This window comes from Ambystoma mexicanum, chromosome 10 (assembly GCF_040938575.1).
Source record: "Ambystoma mexicanum isolate Mex_15411 chromosome 10, UKY_AmexF1_1, whole genome shotgun sequence".
NCBI classification, from domain to species: Eukaryota; Metazoa; Chordata; class Amphibia; order Caudata; family Ambystomatidae; genus Ambystoma; species Ambystoma mexicanum.
The window spans coordinates 320,122,269-320,148,707 of NC_090932.1; the positions used below are offsets into that span (position 1 = coordinate 320,122,269).

Genomic DNA, 26,439 nt, shown 5'->3' on the forward strand with positions numbered 1-26,439 from the left:
TTGGTTGTATGCTAGTTTATCCAGTATTTTGAGGAGAAATGGGACAGTTGTTATTGGCCTGTAATTAGTGGGCACCGTGGGGTCTAGGGTAGGTTTTTTCAGGAGAGGGGTGACCCAGGCTTCTTTGATGCTAGCTGGTACTAGGTTGGTATTGAAAGAAGCGTTCACGAAGTTGGTGATAATAGGGGTGAGGGTGTGGGCACAGGATTTGACTACTGATGCAGGGACAGAATCGCCTTTGCAGTTGGAGGCTTTAAGTTTGGCGATGGTGTCAAACACCACATTTTGGGATACTGGTGTGAAATGGAATGGGGGGCTGGTGAATTCCTGGTGTGGTCGATTTAGATTAAGGAGGGCAGGTTTATTGGCTAGTGATTGTTTTTTAGTTGTGATTTTTATTTGGAGTAGTTCAATTTTGGCTGTTAGTGCGTCTTGAATAGTGGTGCACCATTCCTTGCTGGGGATGGTTGGGTTTATGGCTGGGGTAGGGTTTTCCAATTCTTTTAAAATGGCAAATAATTCCTTGGTATCTGAGGTAGCATTGCTGATCCTATTATTGTATGCATTAGATTTATAAGTAATAGTAGCTGTTTTATAGGTTTTGTTTATTTCTTGGTAAGCTTTTTCTGCCTCTGCAGTAGGATGCTTTCTGTAGGCCTGTTCACGCGCGCGTTTGGTTCTTCTGAGGGCGATAAGGTCCTCATTGAACCAGAAGCTAGATCGCTTGTCTGAGCGTTTTGCCTTGGTGGTAAGCGGTGCTATAGCATTAATGGTTGCAGTGAGGCAGTTGTGATATAAGTCAGCTAGGTGACAGGGGTTGTCACTAGTGATCGAGGTAGAATCTAGGATTTTTGAAAGAGGAGGCGTGAGGTTTTCTGGCGTGAGTTTGCGGGCGTTTCTAGTTTCATAGGTAATCATAGTTTTAGGTTTCTTTTGTGTGGGTTCGGCGGGATTGATTGTAAAAACAATGTTATGATGATCGGACCAAGAGAGAGGGGAGATGGCCTCAATGGTTATGGGGGTATTAAGGGAGAGGATCCAGTCAAGGGTCCTGCCTTTGATATGTGTGGGTGCATTAACTAGTTGGCTGAAACCCATGTCCTTCAGGGCTGAATGAAGTGATTCTGCTTTGGCATCTTGGCTGTCATTGAAACCTAGGTTAAGGTCACCCAGGAATATGTATTTCGAGCTAGGTTTTATTAGTGGAGCTAATAGCAACGGAATTTCAGTTTCTGGGTGGTTGTTAGGGCTAGGTGCTCTGTAAATTACTATTAAATTAATAGTAGTTTTAGCATTTATGGGAAATTTTACGAGTAATGTTTCATACCCTTCTATACTTTCGATGGGACAAGATCTAAGCTGTAATTTAGTCTTAACTATAATAGCGACACCGCCTCCTTGTGAGTGGGTCCTATCTGTTCTAAATATGGTGTTATATCAACCTGTTAGAGCTGAGAGCCATCAGACTTGCGCTGAAGGCATTCCTGCCAGCTGTACAAGGGAAAAACGGTGTGCAGTCATAATGTCGACATCAATAATGTCGACAGTCAAAATGTCGACAAATTAATGTCGAAAAACAATAATGTCGACAAACAAAAATGTCGACATTTTTCGATATTTTTTCGAAATTTAATTTAGTGTATGCATAAATAAATAAATAAATATATATATGATGTGTTGAGTATGAGGGGTGGTTGGGGGGGTGTGGGGGGGGGTGGCAGGGGGGTGTTGGGTGAGGGGGGTTGGGGGGGGGACCCCCCCCATAGTAAATACAATTTTTATTTATTTAATTATTGAATAAATAAATAAATAAATAATTGGTATGTGTTGAGTATGAGGGGTGAAAGGGTGGTTGGGGGGGTGTGGGGGGATGGCAGGGGGGTGTTGGGTGAGGGGGGGTTGGGGGGGACCCCCCCCCATAGTAAATGATCCTTTTTTAGGTTATTTATTTATTGAATAAATAAATAAATAATTGGTATGTGTTGAGTATGAGGGGTGAAAGGGTGGTTGGGGGGGTGGCAGGGGGGTGTTGGGTGAGGGGGGGTTGGGGGGGGACCCCCCCCATAGTAAATGATCCTTTTTTAGGTTATTTATTTATTGAATAAATAAATAAATAAATAAATAAATAATTGGTATGTGTTGAGTATGAGGGGTGAAAGGGTGGTTGGGGAGTGTGGGGGGGGGTGGCAGGGGGGTGTTGGGTGAGGTGTTGATAGTTTTAAGGGTTTATAGTCATAATGTCAAAAAAAAAAGTCGACATTTTTTTTTCGAAAAAATGACTTTTTACATTATAAGTATAGGATGTCGACATTATTATTTTCGACATTTTTTTTTCGACATTTTTGTCTGTCGACATTTTTTTTTCGACATTATGACTATAAACCGGGAAAAACGTCCTGATAATGACGGACAACACAGTGGCCATGCATTACCTCAACAAAAGAGGAGGCGTAGGATCACTACCCCTGTGCAGAGAGGCGATGCAGCTCTGGTTTTGGGCAATCCAGGAAGGAATCTCTCTATCGGCAGTTCACCTAGCCGGAGAGAAGAATTTGACAGCGGACGCTCTGAGCAGGCAGAGCACAGTCTCCCGCGAGTGGGAACTAGCTCTGGAAGTCCTTCAAAAGATCTTCGCCCTTTGGTGAACCCCTCAGGTGGATCTGTTCGCCACCAGCGTCAACAGGAAATGCGATCTGTTCTGCTCAAGGGAATTTCCCCCGAGAGGAGCTCTGGGAGACGCGTTCATAGTGGACTGGGAGTTTCCGCTTCTGTACGCGTTCCCACCGGTCCCTGTCATTCCTCAAATGATCAGGAGGTTGAGAAGATTCCGGAGAACCATGATCCTAATTGCCCCGGATTGGGCCAGGAGAACGTGGTTCCCGGACCTTCTAGACTTGTCCATCTGCCCTCCAATTCGACTTCCACTCAGAGAGAACATACTCTCACAGAAGGGAGGTCAGGTTCTCCATCCAGACATCAAAACCCTCAACCTTCACGCTTGGCTTCTGAAAGGTTGAGGTACAAGGATTGGGACCTCCCTGATGATGTTATGGAGGTGTTGCTTTCGGCAAGGAGGCCAGCAACAAAGTCTTTATACCGCTGCCATTGGAACAGATTTTGCAGCTGGTGTAGAGAACAGAATATCGACCCTTTTTCATGTGATACACCAATGGTTTTGTCCTTCCTTCTATATTTGGCGAATTCAGGCCTTCAAGTAGGCACCATTAAGGGCTATCTCGCAGCGCTATCCATTTTTAAGCGCACTGCGGAAGAACCATCCTATTTCAAATTACCCTTGGTAATACAGTTCCAAAAGGGGTTAACCAATGTTTATCCCCCAAGACCATTCCAAGTTCCCCTATGGGATTTAAACTTAGTACTTACTTTCCTGATGGGCACACCTTTCAAACCACTCCATTCTTGTTCGTTAAGATTCCTTACCCTTAAAACTGTTTTATTAATAGCACTTACATCTGCTAGAAGGGTGAGCGAATTACAAGCTCTTTCTTGTAAACCCCCTCACACCATTTTTCACAAAGACAAAGTTGTCCTGCAAGTGAAGCCTAATTTCCTCCCAAAGGTGGTTTCTGAATTCCATATCACTCAGAAGATTACCCTACCATCTTTCTATCCTCCTCCTCACCCGGGGAAAGAGGAAGAGAGGTTACACAGGCTAGACCCTAGAAGGGCTTTAAGTTTCTACATCAGTAGACTAGCCAAGATAAGACAGGCAGACCAGCTGTTTGTAGGTTACGCAGGTCACAAGCTGGGGTTACCAATAACTAAGCAGACCATTTCCAGATGGATCATTCTAGCCATTCTGGAATGTTATAAACTGGCAGGGAAAGAGCCCCCTCAAAACCTTAGGGCTCATTCGACCAGAGGTATTGCAGCTTCATCGGCCCTCAAAAGAGGCGTGCCGGTTAAAGACATCTGTGCGGCCGCTACATGGTCGTCTGTCCATACCTTTACACGTTTTTACAATTTGGATTCCTCCTCCAGTCAAGAGACTAGGTTTGGAAGGGCTGTACTGCATTCTATTCATCAATAGAAGACAGCGTGAAGTCAGTACTCCCTCCTCCAATAATAGAATACTGCTATGGGAGCCTATCTAAGATGAGGAATACGTCGGAGGACACAATCCCTTCGAAGAACAAGTTACTTCTTACCTTGTAACGTTCTTTCGACGGGATGTTCCTCCGACGTATTCCTCATCGGCCCTCCCATCCATCCCCGCAGTTCACTTCCCGTGTTGTTGCAGCTTACGCTCCTTCAGGGTGATTAGTCTAGTCCAGAAAGTATTATTGTGGGCTACAAAACGGAACTGAGCAAAGGACGCTGCGCGCTGCCTTTATAGGCAGGATGACGTTGACGTCGATACGGCGGATGTGAAGGTTCATCGACTCGGAGGACGTCGACGCGCAGCGCCCTCTAAAGAAAAAAATTTCCGAGGCCAGCAGAGCTGGAAGGAGATATCTAAGATGAGGAATACGTCGGAGGAACATCCCGTCGAAAGAACGTTACAAGTTAAGAAGTAACTTGTTCTTCTATCTTGGTTGGTGGCAATAGTTGCCTGGGGTCCCTATATTAGGGGTTTAAGCGAAGGAAACCCTTTTTCTGCCAGTTTAAATGGATTAATCTCATTTGATTGGTGGATAAAGGCTTCAATAGAGGCTTCGATCTCTTCTCGTAGCTCTTGTTGGGAAACTGAAGTTTGATTAGAGGTGGGGACAGGAGTAAAAACAGAAGCTTGAGGCGGATGTAATAAATTCGTCTGAGGATTAGGACTAGCATTACGCGTCAAATATGCCTCCACTGAGGCTCTAATTTGATCCTCCACGTTTTTCGCGAAACCATCTTCTCTAGGCGGGGCAGCGTGAGCATCTGGGCTCTGTCCAGGCTGGCCATAGGACTGTGGAACTTGTCTAATGTCAGGTTGTGAACAGTGGGTCTTGGTCTGGTCGCCCACGGATATTAGGTGCACAGAGTCACGGTGCTCCTGTGTTATTATCTCTGGGGACTTATTTGGCAGAGACTTCAGGTATGAGTCAATGGATTTCTGACCCGCATCTGAAACGCCATCAACATGGGAGCACTCTGGGGATCAGGTGACTGGGACACAGACTCCGCTAGTGCTGTTGCAGCAACAATTGAGGAGACCGGGGGAGTTACTTCAGGGCTTTTTAACTGAGAGCCTCACTGTTCGTTGTTGCATTCGACCATCTGCACCAGATCGTCCAATGGTTTGTGCGGAACAACCGGCACAACTATAGGAGTCACCTCAGGGTTCATGATGCCAGGATCAGATATAGAAATGTTCGTCTGATCAATTGGTGAGTCCTCCTGATTTTTCCGTTTTTTTCCCACTGTTGATTTTGTGGCAGGAGTTTTGGGCTTAACGGATTGGACTTTCCGTCTTTTGGTGGACCGTAATGTAGTGGGTTTGGCAGAGGTTATGCCAAATACCTCAAACATATTCTTTGTCATTGAGGGACAGGCGAGCTGGTTTGTCTTAAGGCTTGCAGCAGGTGCAGGAGCATCCGCGTGACCATTTGGCTCTGGTATAGAGGCAGGCACGGACGTGGGAGCATTCGTATGACCAGTTGACGGTACCATGGCAGAACCTGCCGTTATCTTAGTGGTACTGTCAAGGGAATTGATATCTTCGATTGTAATAGTAGATTGATCTGTTGTCGGCATCGTAGACAATTTAGGTTGGATTGGTGCCACTCCTGTATGTGGAGTGAAATTATTGTCATGTGTCTGTGTACAAACTGCATAGGTAATTTTTGAGCTCGAAAGCTCTTGAATCTGATTCGATGGATTGGATTGTGTTATGGTTTTTGAGTACAGGGAAAGTAGCTGCTCAAGACAGGAAGTCTGTTTTGAGACTTTTGCATCCAAACCCTCGTACAGTTTTGCGACTTCTAACAGGGCTGTATTCATGGCTGACAACGTATTGTTCAGGGCCGGAGCCTCTGGAAAAGAATATCTCTCTCTGAGATTGGGGTTGAGAAAGAAATCGGAGACTCGGGGAACCTGATCAAAACGTGGTTGCCTCGGGGTAGGTGCTATATAGGAATCAGCTTCCTCAATTGGTTCAGGGGGACGAGACGGGTGTGTTACAGGCGAAGCCATCGATTCAACCACTGCCGTATTATCATGGGGCAACACAGGTGATAGATTTTCGCCATTTGTACCATAATGGCTATTAAGACCTTGCTCTAGCTGAATTAAATCACCAGTGTTTGAGCACACATAGAAAACTTCTTCAGAACGCTCCTCAGTCCGATTGGAGAGGTTCATAAATTCAATATCCTCCTCCTCTGTTTCCCCAATCATAGTCAAATGAGTATAAGCTTGTCTCAGTTTGTGTTGAGCCAGAACTGAGCACTGAACAGGTTGTGGCATGGTGTCCCCCAGGAAGAGAGCTGTGGTAGGTCGTAGATCACCTGCAGCACAGGCTGCTATCAGTGTGTTATCAGTGGGGGCACCATGCAAGCTGGTTTCTCGGGATGGCATATCAGGGGCAGCTATAAGCGTAGGGTCAGAAATACTGGGGCCAGAGGGTTGATCTAGAGCGTTGGGCCCCATAAAAACAAGTTGAGTTGTTGGGGGCGGGAGGCCAAAATGACCCTCGTCCTCAGACATGATCCCCTCAGTTGGACACAGTTGAATGTTATCAGAAACTGAGTGTGAACGTTGAGTAGTAGCACGTCCCACACATGGTAGTAGACTTGTGAGTCGAGGTTGAAAGAGATTTTTTTTCATAGCACTTGCACGCCCAGACTCCATCAATTTTGTCCGAGTCTCTAGAATGGGTGGCATGCTGGTGGTTAATGTGTAAGGAATCATGCAATTGGCCACACAAACAAGAGAAGAAAAATATATATATAAATAAATAAAAAATAAATAAAGAAATGATACCTGGGACCGGGACCCCGCGACCCGCGAACAGCAAACAGTACTTATAGTACTTGCCGAGTGCGCGCGCGGGTGCGCTATGACGTGGAGTAATATGGGCCAAGCAAGGCGGGCTTGGAGGGGGGCGTGGTCAAGGTGTGTAACAGTCCTTTAAGGGAACACAAAAAAGGAGAGCTATATTAGTGTCCACAGGGATGGTAGATGGTGGCACACAAACACAATGTGCACAACGTGGATGCTGACTAGAAGTGCACAACGTGCACAACGTGCTTCACACACAGTCACCTTTGTTGCTTTCCTTTAGACCAGGCAGGTCGAGTGCTGCAGAGAAAGACGTCCTCCGTATGAAAACAGGAGCTGCTTGCACGGCAGTTAGTCAGAGGGAAATCCACGAGTGATGAAATAGATGCAAAAACGCTCCGGCTCCAAGTCCTGAAATGCGCAGAGGATCGGCACAGCAAACAGTACTTATAGTACTTGCCGAGTGCGCGCGCGGGTGCGCTATGACGTGGAGTAATATGGGCCAAGCAAGGCGGGCTTGAAGGGGGGCGTGGTCAAGGTGTGTAACAGTCCTTTGTTGCTTTCCTTTAGACCAGGCAGGTCGAGTGCTGCAGAGAAAGACGTCCTCCGTATGAAAACAGGAGCTGCTTGCACGGCAGTTAGTCAGAGGGAAATCCACGAGTGATGAAATAGATGCAAAAACGCTCCGGCTCCAAGTCCTGAAATGCGCAGAGGATCGGCACAGCAAACAGTACTTATAGTAGTATAGTTCACCTTACCCGGAGAGAAGAACACAGCGGCGGACACTCTGAGCAGGCAGAGCACAGTCTCCCACGAATGTGAACTAGCTCAGGAAGTCCTTCAAGAGATCTTCACCCTTTGGGGAACCCCTCAAGTGGATCTGTTCGCAACCAGTCTCAACAGGAAGTGCAAACTGTTCTGCTCAAGGGAATTTCCCCCGAGAGGAGCTATAGGAGACGCGTTTGTGGTGGACTGGGAATTTCCACTCCTCTATGCGTCTCCTCAAGTCCCTGTCATTCCTCACGTAATAAGGAGGTTGAGAAGGTTCAGAAAACGCATGATCCTAATTTCCCCGGATTGGGCCAGTAGAACTTGGTACCTGGACCTTCTAGACATGTCCATCTGTCCTCTGATTCGTCTTCCACAAAGAGAGGATCTTCTCTCGTGAGAGGAGGGTCAGGTTCTGCATCTGGATATCAGGACTCCCAGCCTTCACGCATGGTTTCTGAGAGACTGAGATACAAAAATTGGGACCTCCCGGACAACGTAATGGAGGTGTTTCTCCAGAAGACTGGCAACTAAATCTTTATAGTGCTGCCGTTGGAACAAGTTCTGCAGCTGGTGTAGAGAAAAGAATGTTGATCCTTTCACATGCAATACACCAATGGTCTTAGCATTTCTTTTACACTTGGCGAATCTGGGGCTCCAGGTTGGCACGATAAAAGGCTACTTAGCAGCTCTGTCCATTTTCAAACGCACTGCTGAGGAAGTCTCCTACTTTAAAATACCCTTGGTAATTCCATTTTTAAAGGGGCTAAGTAACGTTTACCCCCCAACTCCTTTTCAAGTCCCCCTGTGGGACCTAAATTTGGTCTTAGATTTTCTAATGGGCGCTCTTTTTGAACCCCTTCATTCGTGCCCATTAAGACTTCTCACTTTTGGTGGCCATAACATCCGCCCAAAGGGTGAGCGAGCTACAAGATCTATGCTGTAAACCTCCTCATACAGTCTTTCACAAGGACAAAGTAGTATTGCAAGTGAAACCTAACTTCCTTCCCAAGGTTGTTTCAGAATTTCACATTACCCAGAAAATAACTTTGCCCTCCTTCGATCCAAGGCGTGCCTTGAGTTTTTATATTAGCAGACTGGCAAAGCTAAGACAAACTGATGAACTGTTTGTGGGTTACACAGGTCATAAGCTAGACCTAGCCATCACCAAAACAAACATCTCAAGATGGATTATTCTAACAATTGCTTAGTGCTACAAACTGGCTGGGAAGGACCCTCCAGAGCACATAAGGGCTCATTCAACCAGGGCTATGGCATCCTCGTCAGATCTTCAAAGAGGAGTCCCAAAAAGGGACATTTGTGCAGCTGCCACATGGTCGTCTGCACATACCTTCACAAGGTTTTATAGTCTCGACATTTCCACTGGCCAAGAATCAAAATTTGGGAAGGCAGTACTGCATTTGTTGCATACTTAAAAAGTAACATTAAATTCTACTCCATCCTCCGGTAATATATTACTGCTTTGGAGTCTATCAAAGATATGGAATGCGTGGGAGGACACAATCCATTCGAAGAACAAGTTCTCCAGCATGGGGTCTGGCATGGATTCACATGCTCATGAATATTCCCCGTCGTCAGGCTGGGAATCCTCGGTAAAGAAAAAATCAGTATCAGTTTAGTTTCTGATCTGTCTTTCGTAGTAGTAACCAATCACTGATCTCTGCGTCATACTGACCACAGCCAATGACTGCCCTCTACCTAAGCCCCGCCTCTGGCAGCCATCTTCAGATTTTTACCGCACGTTCAAGTGTTGGGAGTCCTCGTGCTTAGTTCTCGAGCTTTTACTGCGTGTTTTGCGCTTTTTCAGGTGAATTTTCACATTTTTTCGGTTAATCGAGCCTCAAGCTCCACCGTTTCTGCTCCCGTTAACGGCTACCCGTTGCGGGATTTTCCTACGCCCCCCAAGGGTGAAGATTTCGTCAAATCAACTTCTTGGAGGATTCCAGAAGATTCGCAGCCTACTTCGAGATGGCCCAGGATGCGAGTTCGTCGCCCGGACCCAAGCTGTTTCGCAGCTGCCCTGGATGCGGGCTGCAGAATGTGTTTAAGGAAGACGAACATTCGCGATGCCTCTACTGTCTTCATGGGGACAAGACTCATGTAGAGAAGGACTGCCAGTTCTGCAAGAACTTGTCGGAGCGGACCATGAGGGATCGTCGATCCCGTCTCGCAAGCTGGTTGGAGAAGGGCTCGATGGGTGAGAAGAAGAAAGGGTCCGAGCGGGCTTCTAAGTCCTGTGCGGGCGCCCCGGCAACGGGGGCCCAACACCAGGCCAAGCGCCGTGAGTCCGCTGGCTCTGGGAGCGCCGAAAGGTTGGGCTCTTCGGTCGCCAGGCAGGGCGCACCTTCCCCGGCGCCGTCAACCACGAGCCAACGCTCCGGTTCGGGGAAGAGATAGTCCGAGACCCCGGGTAAGCTTCGGGAGAAGCCCCGTCCGATCTCGGAAGAGGGGGAGCGAGGCGTTGCCCCTCCCCCGAAGGGGAAGGGCCGGACGCACCTAAGGTGGTGAAGGCCCCTACCCAGCAGGCGAAGGCCTCTATCGAGGCTATCGCGGCGACTCTTGCCAAGCCGGCAGAGACACCGCCAGCGGAGACTGCCTCCGGGACTAGAGTTTCCCTGCCGCCAAGGAGGGAATCCTCTTTTCAGCCCATCGTTGTGGCCGCCATGATGGAAGAAGCGAGGGTGGGCACGGTGCCCTCCTCGAGCTCGGAGTCAGCCTCGGAGGAGGAACTGACCGAGGCCGTGAGGAACCTCGAAGTCCAACGGGCGACTTTCGAGAAGGTTCGACCCCGTCAGGTAGATTCTCAGGAGATAACCGAGGAAGACCACGAGGGTGAGGAAGAGCGGCCTTCCCTTCCGGCGCAACCGGATCGTAGGCCTCAGGATGGCTCGGCGGCCATTTTGTCTGCCATCCAGTCCTTATGCTCTGAGATAAGGATGAGATTCCCGCGGCCCAGGCCGGAGGACCCGCAACCTGGCCCGTCGGGGAGTCCTCAGAACAAACGACGGAGGACCCAACCCTCTCCTCCGCTCGCCCCCGTAAGGCCTACAGTTCCCTCCTCATCCTCCCACGAGTCGGGAGATGACGGTGCGTTGGGCTCGACAACGGGTTCCGAGGGCGACGGCGACGACAACGGAACGGGTCTCCCGTCGCACGGGCCTCACCGCCCGACGAGATTGGCTCATTCCACGCCATGATCGCCAGGGTGTCCGAATTGTTCCAGCTCTGCCCGGAGGAGCAGAAAAAGGAAGGTTTCCTATATCAGCGCCGGGAGGCCAAGAGGAAGACGGTCATCGCGGTGCCCCTAATCGATGACATCTGGGTGAAGGGCCTGTCGGTTCTCAAAAACCCCTCCACGGCACCAGCCAAACGGGACCGGTACGAGAAGAAGTACCGGGTCCCCAATACCGCCCCCCTGTGCCTCAGGGCCCAGCCAACGCTAGACTCGGTCGTCTCGGCGGCGGCGAAGAAGAAAGCGGCGGGGTCAGGAGCCTCGACGTCAAATTCCCCTCCGGACGGCGAGGGAAAGAAGTTGGATGCCATGGGGCGGCGGGTCATTTCGTCGGCGGCGACGACGATCATAGCGGCCAACGCCCTGGCGATCGTGGCCCGTTATGACAGGGAGCTCTGGTTTAAGCTGGCTCCCATATTGGATTTCCTGCCTGACGACAAGAGGTCCGAGGCCCTGGAAATACTGCAAGAGGGCGAGGTGGCGTCGGACCACGCCATAACGGTGGCAAACGATATTGCCGATACCGGGTTCCGCCAGCTGGGCAACGGTGTTTGCCTACGACGACGGGGTTGGCTCCGGGCGACCGACTTCCGTCAAGACGTCCAGACCAGGGTGTTGGACATGCCGTTCGACAGCAGCAACTTGTTCGGGAAGGAGGTGGACGAGTCCCTCCAAGCCATAAAAATGGACACGGAGACGGCCCGCGCCCTAGGAGCCCTTCAGCAACGACGGCCCTTTCAGAGCTCCGGAGGCAGACAGGGTGCCTCCAAGGGATCCAGCGGTGGCTCGTCGTCCTACCGCCAGACGGCACGCTCCTCGTCTCAGGAGGCCTACAGGGGTCGTGGCAAGCAGGGAGCGCCTCGCCGCCGTCAGCAAGGTGGCCAGGGCGGCAAGGCCACCTCCTCCAAGCAGGACTGAACCGGCCGTGGTCTCGGGCCCCCACCGAAGCACCCCGGTGGGAGTCCGGCTGACGAATTTCGTCAGCGTGTGAAAGTCCATCTCCACCGACCGTTGGGTGCTGGATACCTTGGCAAGAGGGCACTCTATCGAATTCCTGAAGAAGTGCCCTCACATTCCACCCGTGGCCAGGAAGGAAAATCACGTCCCGCAACTGCTGTTGGAAGTACGGGCGATGCTCAGGAAAGGCACCGGGGCTCCGGGGTGTACTCAAGATACTTCCTCGTCAGGAAGAAGACGGGCGGCTGGCGCCCCATCCTGGACCTTCGTCGTTTGAACAAATACATCAGATCACAAATGTTCAGGATGGTCACCCTCCAGCACGTACTGGGACAGCTGGAGGAAGGCGACTTTCTATCGTTGTTGGACCTGGAGGATGCTTACTTTCACGTTCCCATCCTCAAAAGTCACCGAAAGTTCCTCAGGTTCGTCGTCCAGGGACGCGACTACCAATTCAGAGCACTGCCGTTCGGATTGAAGTCGGCCCCCAGGGTCTTTACCAAGTGCCTAGCACCAGTGGCGGCGCGGCTGCGCTTACAGGGGATTCACGTCTACCCCTACCTGGACGACTGGCTCATCTGCTCAAGGACGAGGGAACTCGCCGTCGAACACACTGCGAGGACCGTCCAGCTACTCACAAACCTGTGATTCACCATAAACTATCCGAAGTCCCACCTGGTGCCGTCGCAGGTGGCCCTGTTTCTGGGAGCGAAGCTCGATACAGTGAGGCGCCTGGCGGCCCCGTCGGAAGAACAGACGAAGACCATTCTAGGCAAAGTGCAGCGCCTGCTAGCCACGGACGTGGCCAGGGTGATGTCCATCAAGTCCCTTCTGGGGAGATGATGTCCTCTTGCATCTACCTGGTGCGCCTCTGCAGACTACGGATGCGCCCCCTTCAAGAATTTCTCGACGCCCGTTGGTTACAGGTGACAGGCACCTTCGAAGACAGGATCCCCCTCAACGAGGTGTTCCAGCGGGCGATTCAGTGGTGGGGCGTTCGAGCGCACCTCATGGCAGGCAAGGACTTTCAGACGCCGGCGTACCAGGAGACGGTGACGACGGACGCCTCCCTGGAAGGTTGGGGCGCCCACACCGGAGATCTCCACGCAAGAGGCCTCTGGCTCCCGGAGGAGAGGCCCCTGCACATCAACGTCCTGGAACTCCGAGCCGTGTTCTGGGCTCTCAAGTCGTTCCTCCCGTCGCTCAAGGGCAAGGTGGTGCGGATCTTCACGGACAACACCACGACAATGTTTTACATACGGAAGCAGGGAGGCACCAGATCCCCAGCCCTATCCAAGGAGGCACAGGATCTGTGGCACTGGGCGGTCGCCCAGGGGATGTTCCTAGTTCCCTTCCACCTGGCAGGAGAAAGCAACACCATCGCCGACTCGCTCAGCAGGGAGCTGCGCACGTGTCACGAGTGGGAACTGCGCCAGGATCAGGTGGATCAACTCTTCCGACGATGGGGCAAACCCCAAATCGACCTGTTCGCAACAGCGACGAACTCGAAGTGCAAGAGGTTCGCCAGCAGGTTCCCCCAGCCGAGAAGCATGGGCGATACGTTCTCATTCCCCTGGGACGGCCTATACCTGTATGCGTTCCCTCCGTTGCTGCTTCGACTCATCAGCCAGCTCAAGAGGTCCCGGTGCAGGATGATCCTCGTCGCACCGGCGTGGCCGAGGCAGATCTGGTTCCCGGACCTTCTGGACTTGTCAACGTCCCCTCCCATCAAGCTGTCGGCGGACGCGGACCTTCTCTCCAGAGAAAGAGGCGCCATCTTCCACCACGACCCGGCGTCGCTGAACCTGCAGGCTTAGCTCCTGCAGCACTAGAGTTTGGAGGCTACGATATACCGGCCGATTGCAGAGAGGTTCTTGCAAAGGCCAGGGCGTCCTCGACTCTCAAATGCTACGGTCATAAGTGGAAGAGGTTCTCTATCTGGTGCCGAGCACAGGAGATCAACACCCTACGGATTACGGCCGCTCAAGTGCTGCCGTACCTCCTATCGCTGGCAAAGGCTGGGCTAGCCCATGCCTCCATTAAGATTCATCTGGCGGCGATCTCCAGATATACCAGAACCACAGGACGGGCGTCCCTGTGGTCCCATCGACTGGTAAAAGAGTTTATGAAAGGATTGTTCCGGTCGTTCCCGCCGGTGAAGGCCCCGGCCCCGGCATGGGAACTTAACGTGGTGCTGACCAGGCTCATGGGGGCCCCATTCGAGCCGATGCACTCCGCACCGATGAAGTTTGTGTCGTGGAAGACTGCATTTCTGGTGGCCATTACCTCCGCACGACGAGTGGGAGAGATCCAGGCCCTATCCTGCAAAGCACCGTACTTGACTTTCGATGCCTCGAGGGTGGTGCTTAGGACGCACCCCTCCTTTATGCCCAAGGTGCCGTCCGACTTCCATCTTAACGAGCCCTTGGTGTTACCTGTTTTCTTCCCGTCTCCTTCGTCGCCGGCCGCGAGGACTTTGCACTCGCTGGATGTGGCTAGAGCGCTGAAGTTCTACGTGGACCGCACAAAGAGTTTCCGGAGGACATCACAGCTGTTCGTGAACTTTGGACCTGTGAATCAAGGGAAGGCTCTCTCGAAGACTTCTATTTCCAGATGGCTCTCCGGCTGCATCATGCACTGTCACCGGTTGGCTAACCGACCGCTGCCAGGCCGTCCGAGAGCCCATTCGACCAGAGCGATCGCTGCTACTACGGCGTTCTTATCTGGTGTGCCCCTGCTGGACATCTGCAGGGCTGCTACGTGTAGGTTGACGCACACCTTCACGAGATTCTACTGCGTCGATCGGGATTCCAGGGTGGAGTCCAGGGTCGGCCAAGCAGTGCTGCGCAACCTGTTCGCTTAAGGTGAGCCTGGTGAGGAGGTAAGAGATGCTTAATGTTGAGTTTTTTGTATTGCTTAATGTTGAGCCTTTTGCCACCCCCCGTGGTTGTGCATGTGTGTACTGCTATTTATTCTTATATTCATGAGCATGTGAATCCATGCCAGACCCCATGCTGGAGAAGGAACAAGTTACTTACCTGTAACTGTTGTTCTCCAGCATGGGTGTGGCATGGATTCACATGCGAACCCTCCCACCTACCCCTCTGCGGCTCTTCACTTGGTCATACTGCCACTTCACGTGCTACCAAATCTGAAGATGGCTGCCAGAGGCGGGGCTTAGGTAGAGGGCAGTCATTGGCTGTGGTCAGTATGACGCAGAGATCAGTGATTAGTTACTACTACGAAAGACAGATCAGAAACGAAACTGATACTGATTTTTTCTTTACCGAGGATTCCCAGCCTGACGACAGGGAATATTCACCAGCATGTGAATCCATGCCAGACCCATGCTGGAGAACAACAGTTACAGGTAAGTAACTTGTTCCTTACTTACCATTGGTAACGTTCTTTCGACTGGATGTTCCTCCCTCGTATTCCATATCGACCTTCCCATCCTTCCCAGCAGTAAAACTTCCCTTGTGGTTACAGCCTGCGCTCCCTCAAGGATAGTAACCGTCTCATCCTGGACAGTGCTTTGCTCTTCAAAACGGAACTGAGCAACGGACGCTGGGTGAGCTTCTTATACCCGTGATGACATCAACGTCAAGACGGAGGCCTTCGAGGGACATCGACTCGACAGGCGTCGGCATGCAGCGCCCTCTACTGGGAACATTTTTCCAGCAAGCTGGAAATTGGAAAAAATCAAAGATATGGAATACGTGGGAGGACAGAACGTTACCATTAGTAAGTAACTTGTTCTTCTCCAGCATTGGTACCTTTCATAGATTCACATGTGCCCTTCCTCCTCCCATGGGAGGTTGCTCCAAAGCTAGTCAGTCATCGTATTGCAGTATTTAGTGCTCAAAATCTGAAGATTGCTGCCTGGGTGAAGCTTAAACCTTGCCACCTCATTGGTTAGGGTCATAAAGGACCAAAGGAGGTGGAGGGACTACACACGTGAGTAGCTTTTCAGGTATAATGGCAATTTGTATTACTTTTTTCCTATGCGGAAAAACATCTCTATATAATTATTTTAACTTACAGAGGATTCCCAGTCTGACGACTGGGGAACATTCAAGCATGTGAATCTATGAAAGATTCCATTGCTGGAGAAATACAGTTACAGGTAAGTAACAAATACATAGTGGGCCAGCCTTTTAAAAGCATTGCCCAGCACCACAGTACCAAAGCACACACAGGTGAACCAATTGGGCACAGCTGTCAGAGCCCCGCCCTCATACAGATCCATAGGTGCAGACCCTCACATGGAGCCCAACCCCACGGGAAGAGTCACACAGCCATTGAAGCCCAGAAACCCAGTCAAGCAGCATGGCTGTTTGGATTGGGAACCGTGACAGGAGACTGGAGCATGTTTGAGAGCCTGGAAGGAGTTTGGAGGTTGATTGAAGACAGCAGAAGGTTGATGATAAGTGGGGGAGATAGGGTTTTGGAAGGAGGATGTAGGATTAAAGTTATGTAGGAGGTGGGTTTAAGTCACCAGAAGGAGGTTAATTGGAGTGTTAAGGAGAGGAGTGGTTAGAGATATCAGGAGGAAGTTGGTTTAAAAAGCAGGAGATTGGGGGCGTGGCCTGGAGCGCCAGCGATGAGGCAGCTCCTCTGATGGCCTCCGCTCGGATTTGCGGCTCAGCGTTAATTTTACCCGTTTCCAGCTAAGTTTGTTGGTTGTGATGGGGAGCTTTCACCTGCTATGGTCCTGGGCTGTGGATAGCAGCGTTTTGGGGGCATTACGCCTTCACTAACGGTGAAAACGCGTCGGGGAGCGTGAAGGCCTGCTCCCGTAACACGACCTAAAATGGCCGCCGCATCCTCGCGAACCGCTCCAGGCTGGCGGCTGGCTACCATCATCTGCCCATGAGACGCGTATGAGGCTCATCCCGCCCGACACCCTGCACCGGAGCGTCTCCCCCCCCCCGTGCCTGGTCCTCGACGGTGCGAGGCCTGCTGCCGGGGCCCCTGTGATCACCCGACTCGGCGGTTCCGACACCGCCGCCTCGCTGGGATTGCTCTCTGTGCGGACCCACCACCCTCGTCTTCCTGGGGCGCCCCTGCCCACTTTCTGCCTGCTGCCTCTCCCGACTACCACCGGAGGCCCCCCCGTGATCCCCGCTCGAATGAGAGCCACACACGTCGCCCGGCTGAGATTGACGGCCCCTCAGCTCTACCTCAGCACCCTCTTCGATTCCTGGGGCGCCCCTGCCCATCTTCGGCCTGCTGCTCTCGGGGGTGGGGCCCTGCCTCCCCCGGCTACCATCGAAGGCCTACTTGTAGCAGCGTGGCCCCGGCTCGGGGGTCGGCCACGCACAGGTGAGGCGGGCCGCCCCTCAGCCCTGCCCCAGCAACCCCCCCGGCCAGCCTTCACTCCGGAGGCCCTCCATCTCCAGCTACAGCGTGGCCCCGATTTGAGCCACACACACCGCCCTGGGACGACTTTGTGTCTTCTGGCCCCTCTGCTACCTGCTCTCTGCCCCCCCCGGGTTACCCTGAGGCCTACCACAACATCCCCTCCGGGCACCTAATATCACCGCCGGGAGGGCCCTCGTGCTCTACCTACTCTGACCCCACACGGAGTGCGTCCCCCCCTGCAATGTCCTGGGGCGCCCCTGCCCACTTCTGCTCACCACCGGCCGGAGGTGCCGACCGCCACCTTCCTAGGCGGACGCCCAGCTCGCTGGACTGCCCAGCTTTGAGGAACTGTTCTATTCCGCGAGAAGCTGGAGTCTTAACCCGTCCGCTCCACCGCCTGGGATCCCCGGGCTTTGCCCATCCCGCACATCTACTTGGCCGCCCCCCTCAACCCCTTGCAAAACGTGAGCTCGGGAGTCACCCTCGGGGGACGTCCCCTCTCCGCGGAGCGATGGCCAAAGCACTAAAGCCTCCTAAATCAGCCGACATCTCTGCTATGCTGCAGGCCTCGGGGAAGGGTGGGAAGGCGGACCCCCTCAAGCTCACCCCCCAGAAAACATCTGATGGCGGCGGAACGCTTGCAACTAAGGAGGATCTTCAGGCTTTCATGAGCAATATCAAATCGGAATTCAGAGCCTGCATGTCAGAACTCACCGCCAAACTGGAACAGACTGAACAAAGAGTCGCCGGCATCGAACTGAAGGTTGGCGAGGTCGAGGACCTGACCACGGACCACTCCGCTTCACTGACGGAAATTCTATGCACCGTCCAATCGCTGGTGGCAAGAACCGAAATCCTCGAACATAAACAGGAGGACTTGGAGAACCGCTCCCGCCGCAACAACTTACGTCTTTGCGGGGTGCCCGCTTCAATCTCTGACCGGGAGCTCCCGGAATACGTTAGCACCTTCTTCCAGTCCCTCCTGCCAGACCTGGACGAGACTCAACTGCTGCTGGATCGGACCCACAGACTGCGCCCTCGCCGAGGGGTCGATACGGACCCCCCCCGGACGTGATCACTAGGGTCCACTTCTACACCACCAAGGAGGCCATAGCAGCGAAGGACGAGCTCTCATTTCAGGGAATCCCGATACAGATCTTCCAGGACCTCTCCCCGCTGACTCTTCAAAAGCGCAGAATGCTCCGGCCTCTGTCACTCTTTCTTCGGGATCAGCAGATCCGTTATCGATGGCTCTTTCCTACGGCCCTACAGGTCTCATACAAGGGCACTCAGCGCACCATCAGCCACCTCGACGATGCAACGTCAATCCTCCGCCCGGACTCCCCAGATACCTTAGACCTTTCGGCTGCGGGCCGATCAAGCCCAGCCTCAGAAGCAATCCCCAAAACCGAAACGGACCCCATGGTCCAGAGTGCAGAGAAATCGCAAACCTAAATGACACGCCTTAACTCCTGCACTGGAACCATGACTCTGGAATGACCTTAAGCTTCACATCTTGCCGCGAATCCGACGCGGTCCATAACCCCCTCCAAGGCGGATGACACCACTTTACCCTTGGAGAGACTTTCAAACATGTTGGTGCTGTCGAAGGACAGCCCTGTTGCATAGGGGCCATGTCGATAGTTCAAAATCGACCCCCCTGGCTGCACTTTGGTCCTCCCGTTGGAGGTCGCTTTTGAATGTGTTTTCTCCCGTTGGAGACCAGTTAGACCAGTTAAAAAAAACCTCGACCACCGGAGACTCCAACTCAATTATGCTCTCACGTCTATGGCTGACTTAACCCCCCCACAACCCCCTTCCCCCCAGCAAGAGGATCACCCGGACCAACCCCCTCACTTGAAACTCAAGTTCACCTCCTTAAACGTTAGGGGCCTGAACTCCCCCCCGAAGAGGAAATCGATCCTACAGAGGCTACAAGACAATGGGTTGTCGATCGCTTTTTTGCAAGAGACGCACCTGATCCCGGCGGACTTTTCACGCCTGCGAAGCAAACTCTTCCCACTACAATTCCTCGCCTATAACGGCACTAAGAAGGGGGGCACCGCTATTTTATTCGCAAAAGACCTGAAGCCTCAGATCCTTGACTCGCTACAGTGCCAGGAGGGTCGCTTTATTGCAGTCAAATGCTCCATCCATGGCCAGCTCTACACCCTCATCTCGGTGTACGCCCCGAACGAGTATCAGGAGAGCTTCTACCAGGACCTGGAGGTCTCTCTCCTCCCATTCATCGAGGGGCATGTCGTCATGGGAGGAGACTTTAACGGTGCTCCGGACCCTCTCAAGGACAGATCTCACCCCCCGTCTTCTAGAGATTTGAAGTTGGCCGCTGGCTTGCTCCACCTGTTTCGCACACTAAACATTGTGGACTCTTGGAGGGTTCTGTCCCCAGACGAACGGGACTTTACCTTCTATTCATATGTGCATCGTACCTTCTCCAGACCTAATCCTGACCTCCCCACAGATCCTGTCCTTCACTGATGATGTGATAATTGGCCCCTGGATCCTTTCGGACCATGCCCCAGTTACTCTGACCCTGCGGTCTCATGACCCAGACCCCCCTGCGCGCCGCCGGTGGTGCCTCTATGACCCTATCCTGGAAGACATGGCAGTGAGGGACTCAATCGCCAACTCCATTAGGAACTTTTTCGTTGAAAACCGGGACGAGGACACTTCCCCGGCTAACACCTGGGACGCCATGAAGGCGGTCCTCAGAGGCGAGCTGATTGCCCAGGGAGCCGCATACCACAAAAGGAAGAGGGAGTCGCGCGACGCTTTGGAAGCAGCAGTCCGAGAGGCTGAGGCTACACATAAAAGGAAGGGCTCGGCCCCTAAATCCTACAGGATCCTGCAAATTGCCAGGAAACGGCTGGAAGCCCACTACGCTGAGGCTACGGCGAATCTGCTAACCAAGTGTAAGCAATGGTACTACGCTCACAACAACAAGGCCAACAAGCTCCTGGTTAGCAAACTGGCAAAGGCGAAAAGCAGAAATACTATCTTAGGCCTCCGTGATCCGCAGGGGGTGATCCACTACGCTGACCATGAGAAGATACGCTTGGCAACAGCCCACCACCTGGAAATAAAGACGGCAGCCCTGAGAGATCCAATTAAGCAGCACTCATACATCCAAGAAGCGACCCTACCACACCTGACCCCGACGGCCAGGGAAGACCTGGAAGCCCCGATTACAATCGAGGAGGTGGAGGCGGCCATTAAGAGCTTAAAACCCAGAGCCCCGGGCCCGGATGGATTTTCCACTCGCTTCTAGAAAATCTTCCGGCCCCAACTAGCGGTCCCCCTGGCCCGCCTCTTCAACTCATTCGTGGCCACTGGCACGGTCACCCCAACGATGCAAGAATCTATTACAGTCCTTATCCCCAAACCCGGGAAAGACCCTCACGATATTGGCTCATATAGACCCGTTGCGTTGCTGAATTTGGACGCCAACATATACTCTAAAGTCTTGGACAACCGTCTGGCACCTATCCTCCCTAATATTATAGACCCGGATCAAACAGGCTTTATAAACCACAGGTCGACGAAAGACAACATCCCCAGGGCCCTGGATCTCATTGAAATCGCCACTCAGGATTCCCAACAGCTAGCCCTATTGGCATTGGACGCAACTAAAGCGTTCGACAAGGTGGACTGGTCTTATCTGCGCCTCACTCTGGGGGCCTTTGGCTTCGGTCCGACCTTTCAGAAGATGATCCTGGCGAACTACCTGTCCCCCAGGACAAAGCTGAGAGTCAACGGTCGCTTGTCGGACCCAATCTCCCTCACGTGCGGAACGAGGCAGGGATGTCCTCTATCCCCTCTGCTTTTCGCTTTGGCCATGGATCCGCTGGCTCAACGAGTCCAGAAGAACCCCCGAATCAGTGGCCTGAGCACCGGCTCTGTGCAACATAAAGTGGCCCTCTACGCGGATGATGTTTTGCTTACCATCACAAACATTGAGAGTTCCATGAGTGAGGCCTTAACTGAAATCCACAACTTTGGGATGGTCTCGGGATTCGCTATTAACTATCAAAAGTCGGCGGTGCTGGGAGTGGGCATGACGCCAGCTGAACGGGAGGCCCTGGTGAAGAGAGGTCTGTTTCAATGGAGCATCAAATCGATCCCCTACTTGGGGGTTCATATCCCTGCACGCCCAACGGAAGTTTACCGAGCTAACTTCCCGCCACTCTTCGAGGAACTAGAAAAGGATCTGACCCGCTGGCAACCCCAAGAGATCTCCCTCCTAGGCCGGATCACGGCGTGCAAAATGAACTTACTTCTTCGCTTCCTCTATGCCTGTGCCGCCCTCCCGATCACCATTCCGCTTCCCCCCTTGCAGCAGCTTCAAAGGAAGATGGTGGACTTTATCTGGAAGGGGAAGAAACCGCGCATCCCGCGGAGAACAATGATGGCCAGCACAAGATTGGGAGGCCCTGGGGGTCAACGACCTCCGCAAATACCATATGGCGGCACAGCTGGCCCACCTCCAGGCATGGGGACTTGCTACGGGTCGACCGAAATGGGTGGAGATCGAACAATCCTGCCTTTCTCTTCCCCTTCGCTTCCTCCCGTTCTTACCCACAGCTTTACGCCGCAGCTGGCCGGGCACTCTTACAGCTACAAAACAAACAATTAGGGCCTGGGAGTGGGCTCGCAGACACCGGGGCGTCCCAGGAGACTTGAGCGCGCTCTCCCCAATCTTCCTCAACCCAGCTTTTTCCCCCGGGCCCGTCCCAAAACTTCAGGAACTGGGTCGCAGGGGGCCTCGCCACTTTAGGGCAACTTTTTGAAAGGGACTTCCCCCCTAACCTTTGAACGCTGCAAGATGACTTTTCAGTTAGCGGAAACGGATAGGTACTCCTACGCTCAGCTCAGACATTGGTGCTCTCACCCACAGACCCGAGCGGCGGCCACAAGACCCCTTACCTCACTGGAACTGACGGTGAGCGACCTACCGGCCCGGGGGAAAATATCAACCCTGTATAGGCTGCTACAGGAGGACCCCCTCCGGTCCAGGCCTTCCTACATGTCCCAATGGGAAACGGACCTCGGACACGCCATTGAGGACCATGCATGGGTGGACATTTGGACAAGAACGCGGACGTCTTCCCGCTGTATAACCAACAGGGAGTGTGCCCATAAACTACTCCTGCGCTGGTATTACCCCCCTCTATGCCTTCATCACTTCCAACCAGCACTAAACCCTCTCTGTTGGCGACTTTGCGGCCTCCCAGGATCCTACTTTCACATGTGGTGGACCTGCCCCCGGGTGCAGGAGTTTTGGTCTCTCTGTCTAGCCACCATTAAAGACGTCACCCAGGCGATCATTCCGCTCACGCCCGAACATGTCCTTTTAGGGATTCCACTGTCAGGCTCATACCCGCGGTCGGGGAGAAGAGCGGCCCTGATATCCCAGTTCCTATTAGCAGCTAAGATCACGGTGGCCCGCACCTGGAAGTCTGCGGACGGACCCTTGATGGCCCTTTGCTGGGTCAAACTTTGGGATATTTTAATAGCCGAGAAAGTCACGGCAGCCAGGGCGGGACTGCTTCATCGTTTTCGGGATATCTGGGAGCCAGTGCTAGACTATGACCGGAATTATCCAGCCCTGACCCACAAACCGCCCCTGATCGCAAGGGCTCTTCACGCCATGGAGGACCCACCAGTGCCGCCGAGTCAGTCTGACTAAGGCCGAGAACTATGCTTGCCGGGGAACGTACGGGGTGGGAGATGGGGACTCTGGGTTACATGACCTGAGATACTACATGTAATGTCTTTGTATAATCTCTCCTGTGTGTCGATTGATAAATAAACAAAAATAAAAAAATTAAAAAAGCAGGAGATTGTTTGGAGCCATCAACAGGTAGTACAAGTGAGTCCTTGTGATGAGAGTGAAGAACATTGAGGGGCTAGCAGGGCCGTATCTAGAATGTTCAAGAAAGTTTAGCCTGAGGTAAAAAGTAGGAATGAGACCCATTTCTGAGAGGAGGTTTGAGCATGTGAGGGGGCGCATAGTGTGGGAATAGATAAGTGGTGAGGAAGGAGGTCAGGACCCAAAGAGAGGAGGTGCAGAGCCCTCTCAAACCCGCTGGTGGAGACTGGGGAAGAAAAACCCAGTTGGCTTAGACATAACCTGGGGAACATTGACTACTGCATAGAGTTCAGAGACACAACAATGTTTACATGAACTAAAAGGCCCGGTTTATGTAGTCGTACACCACTGGCAACCAGAGACAAGCAGGGTGAAGTTCAAAGAGAATACAGTTGAGACTGTGAGTGACGGTGAAGTACCCCAGACATTGTGAACTTCATAAGGAAACAGTGATGCTGTTGGAATGTTTAAGATGAGGCCCTCCTGACTCCCGACCCTTTTGAGTTTGATGTAGGCGAGTTTTAACCTCAGAGATTCTGTTCAGTCTCTTTGTAGACCCACCTGGCTATATGACAGAGGTTGAAAAATATGCTTTTTGTTTTCAGATATATCAAAAGGTAAATGTGCATATAATGCTGATTGGAATAGAAATATGGGCCAAAGGAAACCAAATAAATACTAACATAGAAGATCCTCGGGTTCTACTTTCAAGCTTCAGTGAATGGAAAGTCAAAAATCTGGATTCACGCATCAAATGTGATGCTGCATTATTAGTTATGTAAGTATAACTTAAATGAGTTAAAGATCCATTTTCATGACCCCAGCTTTATTGAATGATAAATATTTTGACTTTGCTTGGGTGCTTTTCTCAGTGTACTTGTTACTTACATCACTTTATAGTATTTCTTCATTTAAAAGAAATAGTGAATGAAATGAGATACATATACACAACAAATGCAGGAAAATAGCATTCATCCAGCTCATATTTTTTACTCACTGGCAAATGTTCAATTTCATTAAACGTTTGTGGAACCTTCGCAAATGTTGTTCCTGAAGTGGGATAACTGTTTCTTCCATATGATAGTCATAGTCACCTGGGTAGGGCTGGAGCCCCATCGCTGCAGCATCCGCCAGAGTGGTTCTACTTCTCCAGCCTGCATGAGAGGTACTATCTCCTAACTCGAGGCACGGTATTTGAAGCTCTGAGGTCCTCCTTGCAGCAGAGATTCCATCTGAAGCTACCCGCCTGATTTGAGCCCCTCTGCACGCCGAAAACCACGTGGAGCCGTGTCTATGTGGCCACCACGCGCCTGCCCATTCATTGTATTCTCGTGCCGGCACTACAAAATGGTGGCCGCACCGCGACAGCGCTGACAGCCTCTCTGTATCAGTGTGTTTACATGGTTGCCTAGCAACTCATATCGTGACAACGCCATCGATAGGGCATTTAAGCCTATCACACTCGGCCAACATCTAAGGCCTAATCATAGGTCCTGTCCCGAGCCTGTCAGAGCCGGGCAGACCATCCCTAACTCTGCTTCCTTGTCTTTAATGTGTCTATGCCTATGGCCTTCATGCCTCTACCATGACACTCGAACACTGTTGCCTTTTAGCACCTGTTAGTCACCTCACATCCATTATTCCATGCAGTAAGAGTGCTCGCTTTATCATTGTTAAGCTCCGGCTAACCTGTATTGCATATGCACACTTTCTCTAGTCTCCATAGTTGCCTTCCGCCACTCCGGGTGAAAGCTCGCAGTTACGTACTTCGCCCAAATTTGCATATCCTGCCCGATTGAGTGTCGGAAACATCTGTCCAACCCTCCTATATGCATACAAGACTTCCAATGTATATTCCAGCCCCAAGCGTATCAGTGCATAACGCCCACTAAGCGCTCCATCTTGGTACAAGACGTAAGTACCCCCACTCCTCACACTGGTCCCATTCCATAATTATGCAACTATTTCTCACTACATTGGCCTGAAAACTAAGGGTGTCCTTGCAGTAGTCTAGCAGTCTGCTCTCCCACAGACCAACCTGTAACAGCCAGTACGTTGCTAACTTGTCATGTTAATTATTAGCAGCTTATTTTTATGCCCTACAGCAGCCTATTTATGCCTACCATACCATATTGCTAGATATATTGATTACCTGCTATGTTTCTAGTCAGTAGTGCGGCTAGCCATGCATGCGTTAACAACTGTTTACCTATCAAGTCACGTAAATAACTTGCACTACTTAATACGCAACGCATACCCTTAGTCGTGCTCAACCATTATCGTGCTACTCACAGCCTACTGTATGCACACTGTGTTGAGCCTAGCAGCCCACTGCACCCAATAGAGTATTGCACCTAGCCTATTGTATGCCTACTGTGTTGTGCCTAGCAGCCTACTGCGCCTAATAGAGTACTGTATCTAGTCTATTGAATGCCCACTGTGCTGTGCATAGCAGCCTACTGCACCTAATAGAGTACTGTACCTAGCCTATTGTATGCCCACTGTGCTGTGCCTAGCAGCCCACTGCACCCAATAGTGTATTGTACCCAGCCTACTCTATGCCCACTTTGTTGTGCATAGCAACCCACTGCATCTCCTATAGTGCCTCTGCTAATGCCACAATTATCTTGCTCCAGTGCTAAATCTACCTGCTTACATGTGCATGTGGTGGCACGCACAATTGCAATAAAACTAGCACGAGCCCTGTTCGCCTCTCTGATCAGACACGGTATGCTTCCGTTTGCCCTCATACTGCATAGCGCAACGTTGCAGTGCCCTTCACCAGACATAGCCTTTGCATTGCTGCGCCCATGCCACTTGCGCTTGCCACATAATCGCCTAATCCTTAACCTGCGTTGACAACCATGTCATGCACCAATCTTGGTTAGTTACTGCGAGTGCATCAATCAGCTTGACAGCATATATCCTTTCCAACATGGGTGACACTACCCTTGGCACCATTGTACCTGGATGCTCCAAAGACTCGCATTGAAATGCCCAAACTATAAAAAAAAAGACTTAGCCTCACCTTATCCATGGCCACTAAACTGCCTCCATCGGATATCGTCAACCCTACAACATTCCTACCTCAACTTGACCAAACTATCACCAAACCTAAGAACCTACCACATCTACGCCACACTTTGCCCAACTACCAACTCCTGACCAATGGATAAAACTATATGCCTCCAGACCTACACCCAACCAATCATGCCCGACTGTAACTAGAAACCATAGACTAGGTTACAGATTCGCCAAAACT

The 26,439-nt window shown here is 51.7% G+C and overlaps 1 protein-coding gene across 1 annotated transcript in view; it reads left to right on the top strand.

The window, feature by feature from the left end:
- The window catches only part of LOC138493169 (disintegrin and metalloproteinase domain-containing protein 9-like), a 4,098,706-nt gene that overhangs the window by 1,780,080 nt on the left and 2,292,187 nt on the right, over window positions 1-26,439 (top strand). The window contains exon 9 of the mRNA XM_069620352.1: window positions 23,783-23,955. Coding sequence (XP_069476453.1) covers window positions 23,783-23,955 — 173 coding nt within the window. The remainder of the gene's footprint in view (window positions 1-23,782; window positions 23,956-26,439) is intronic.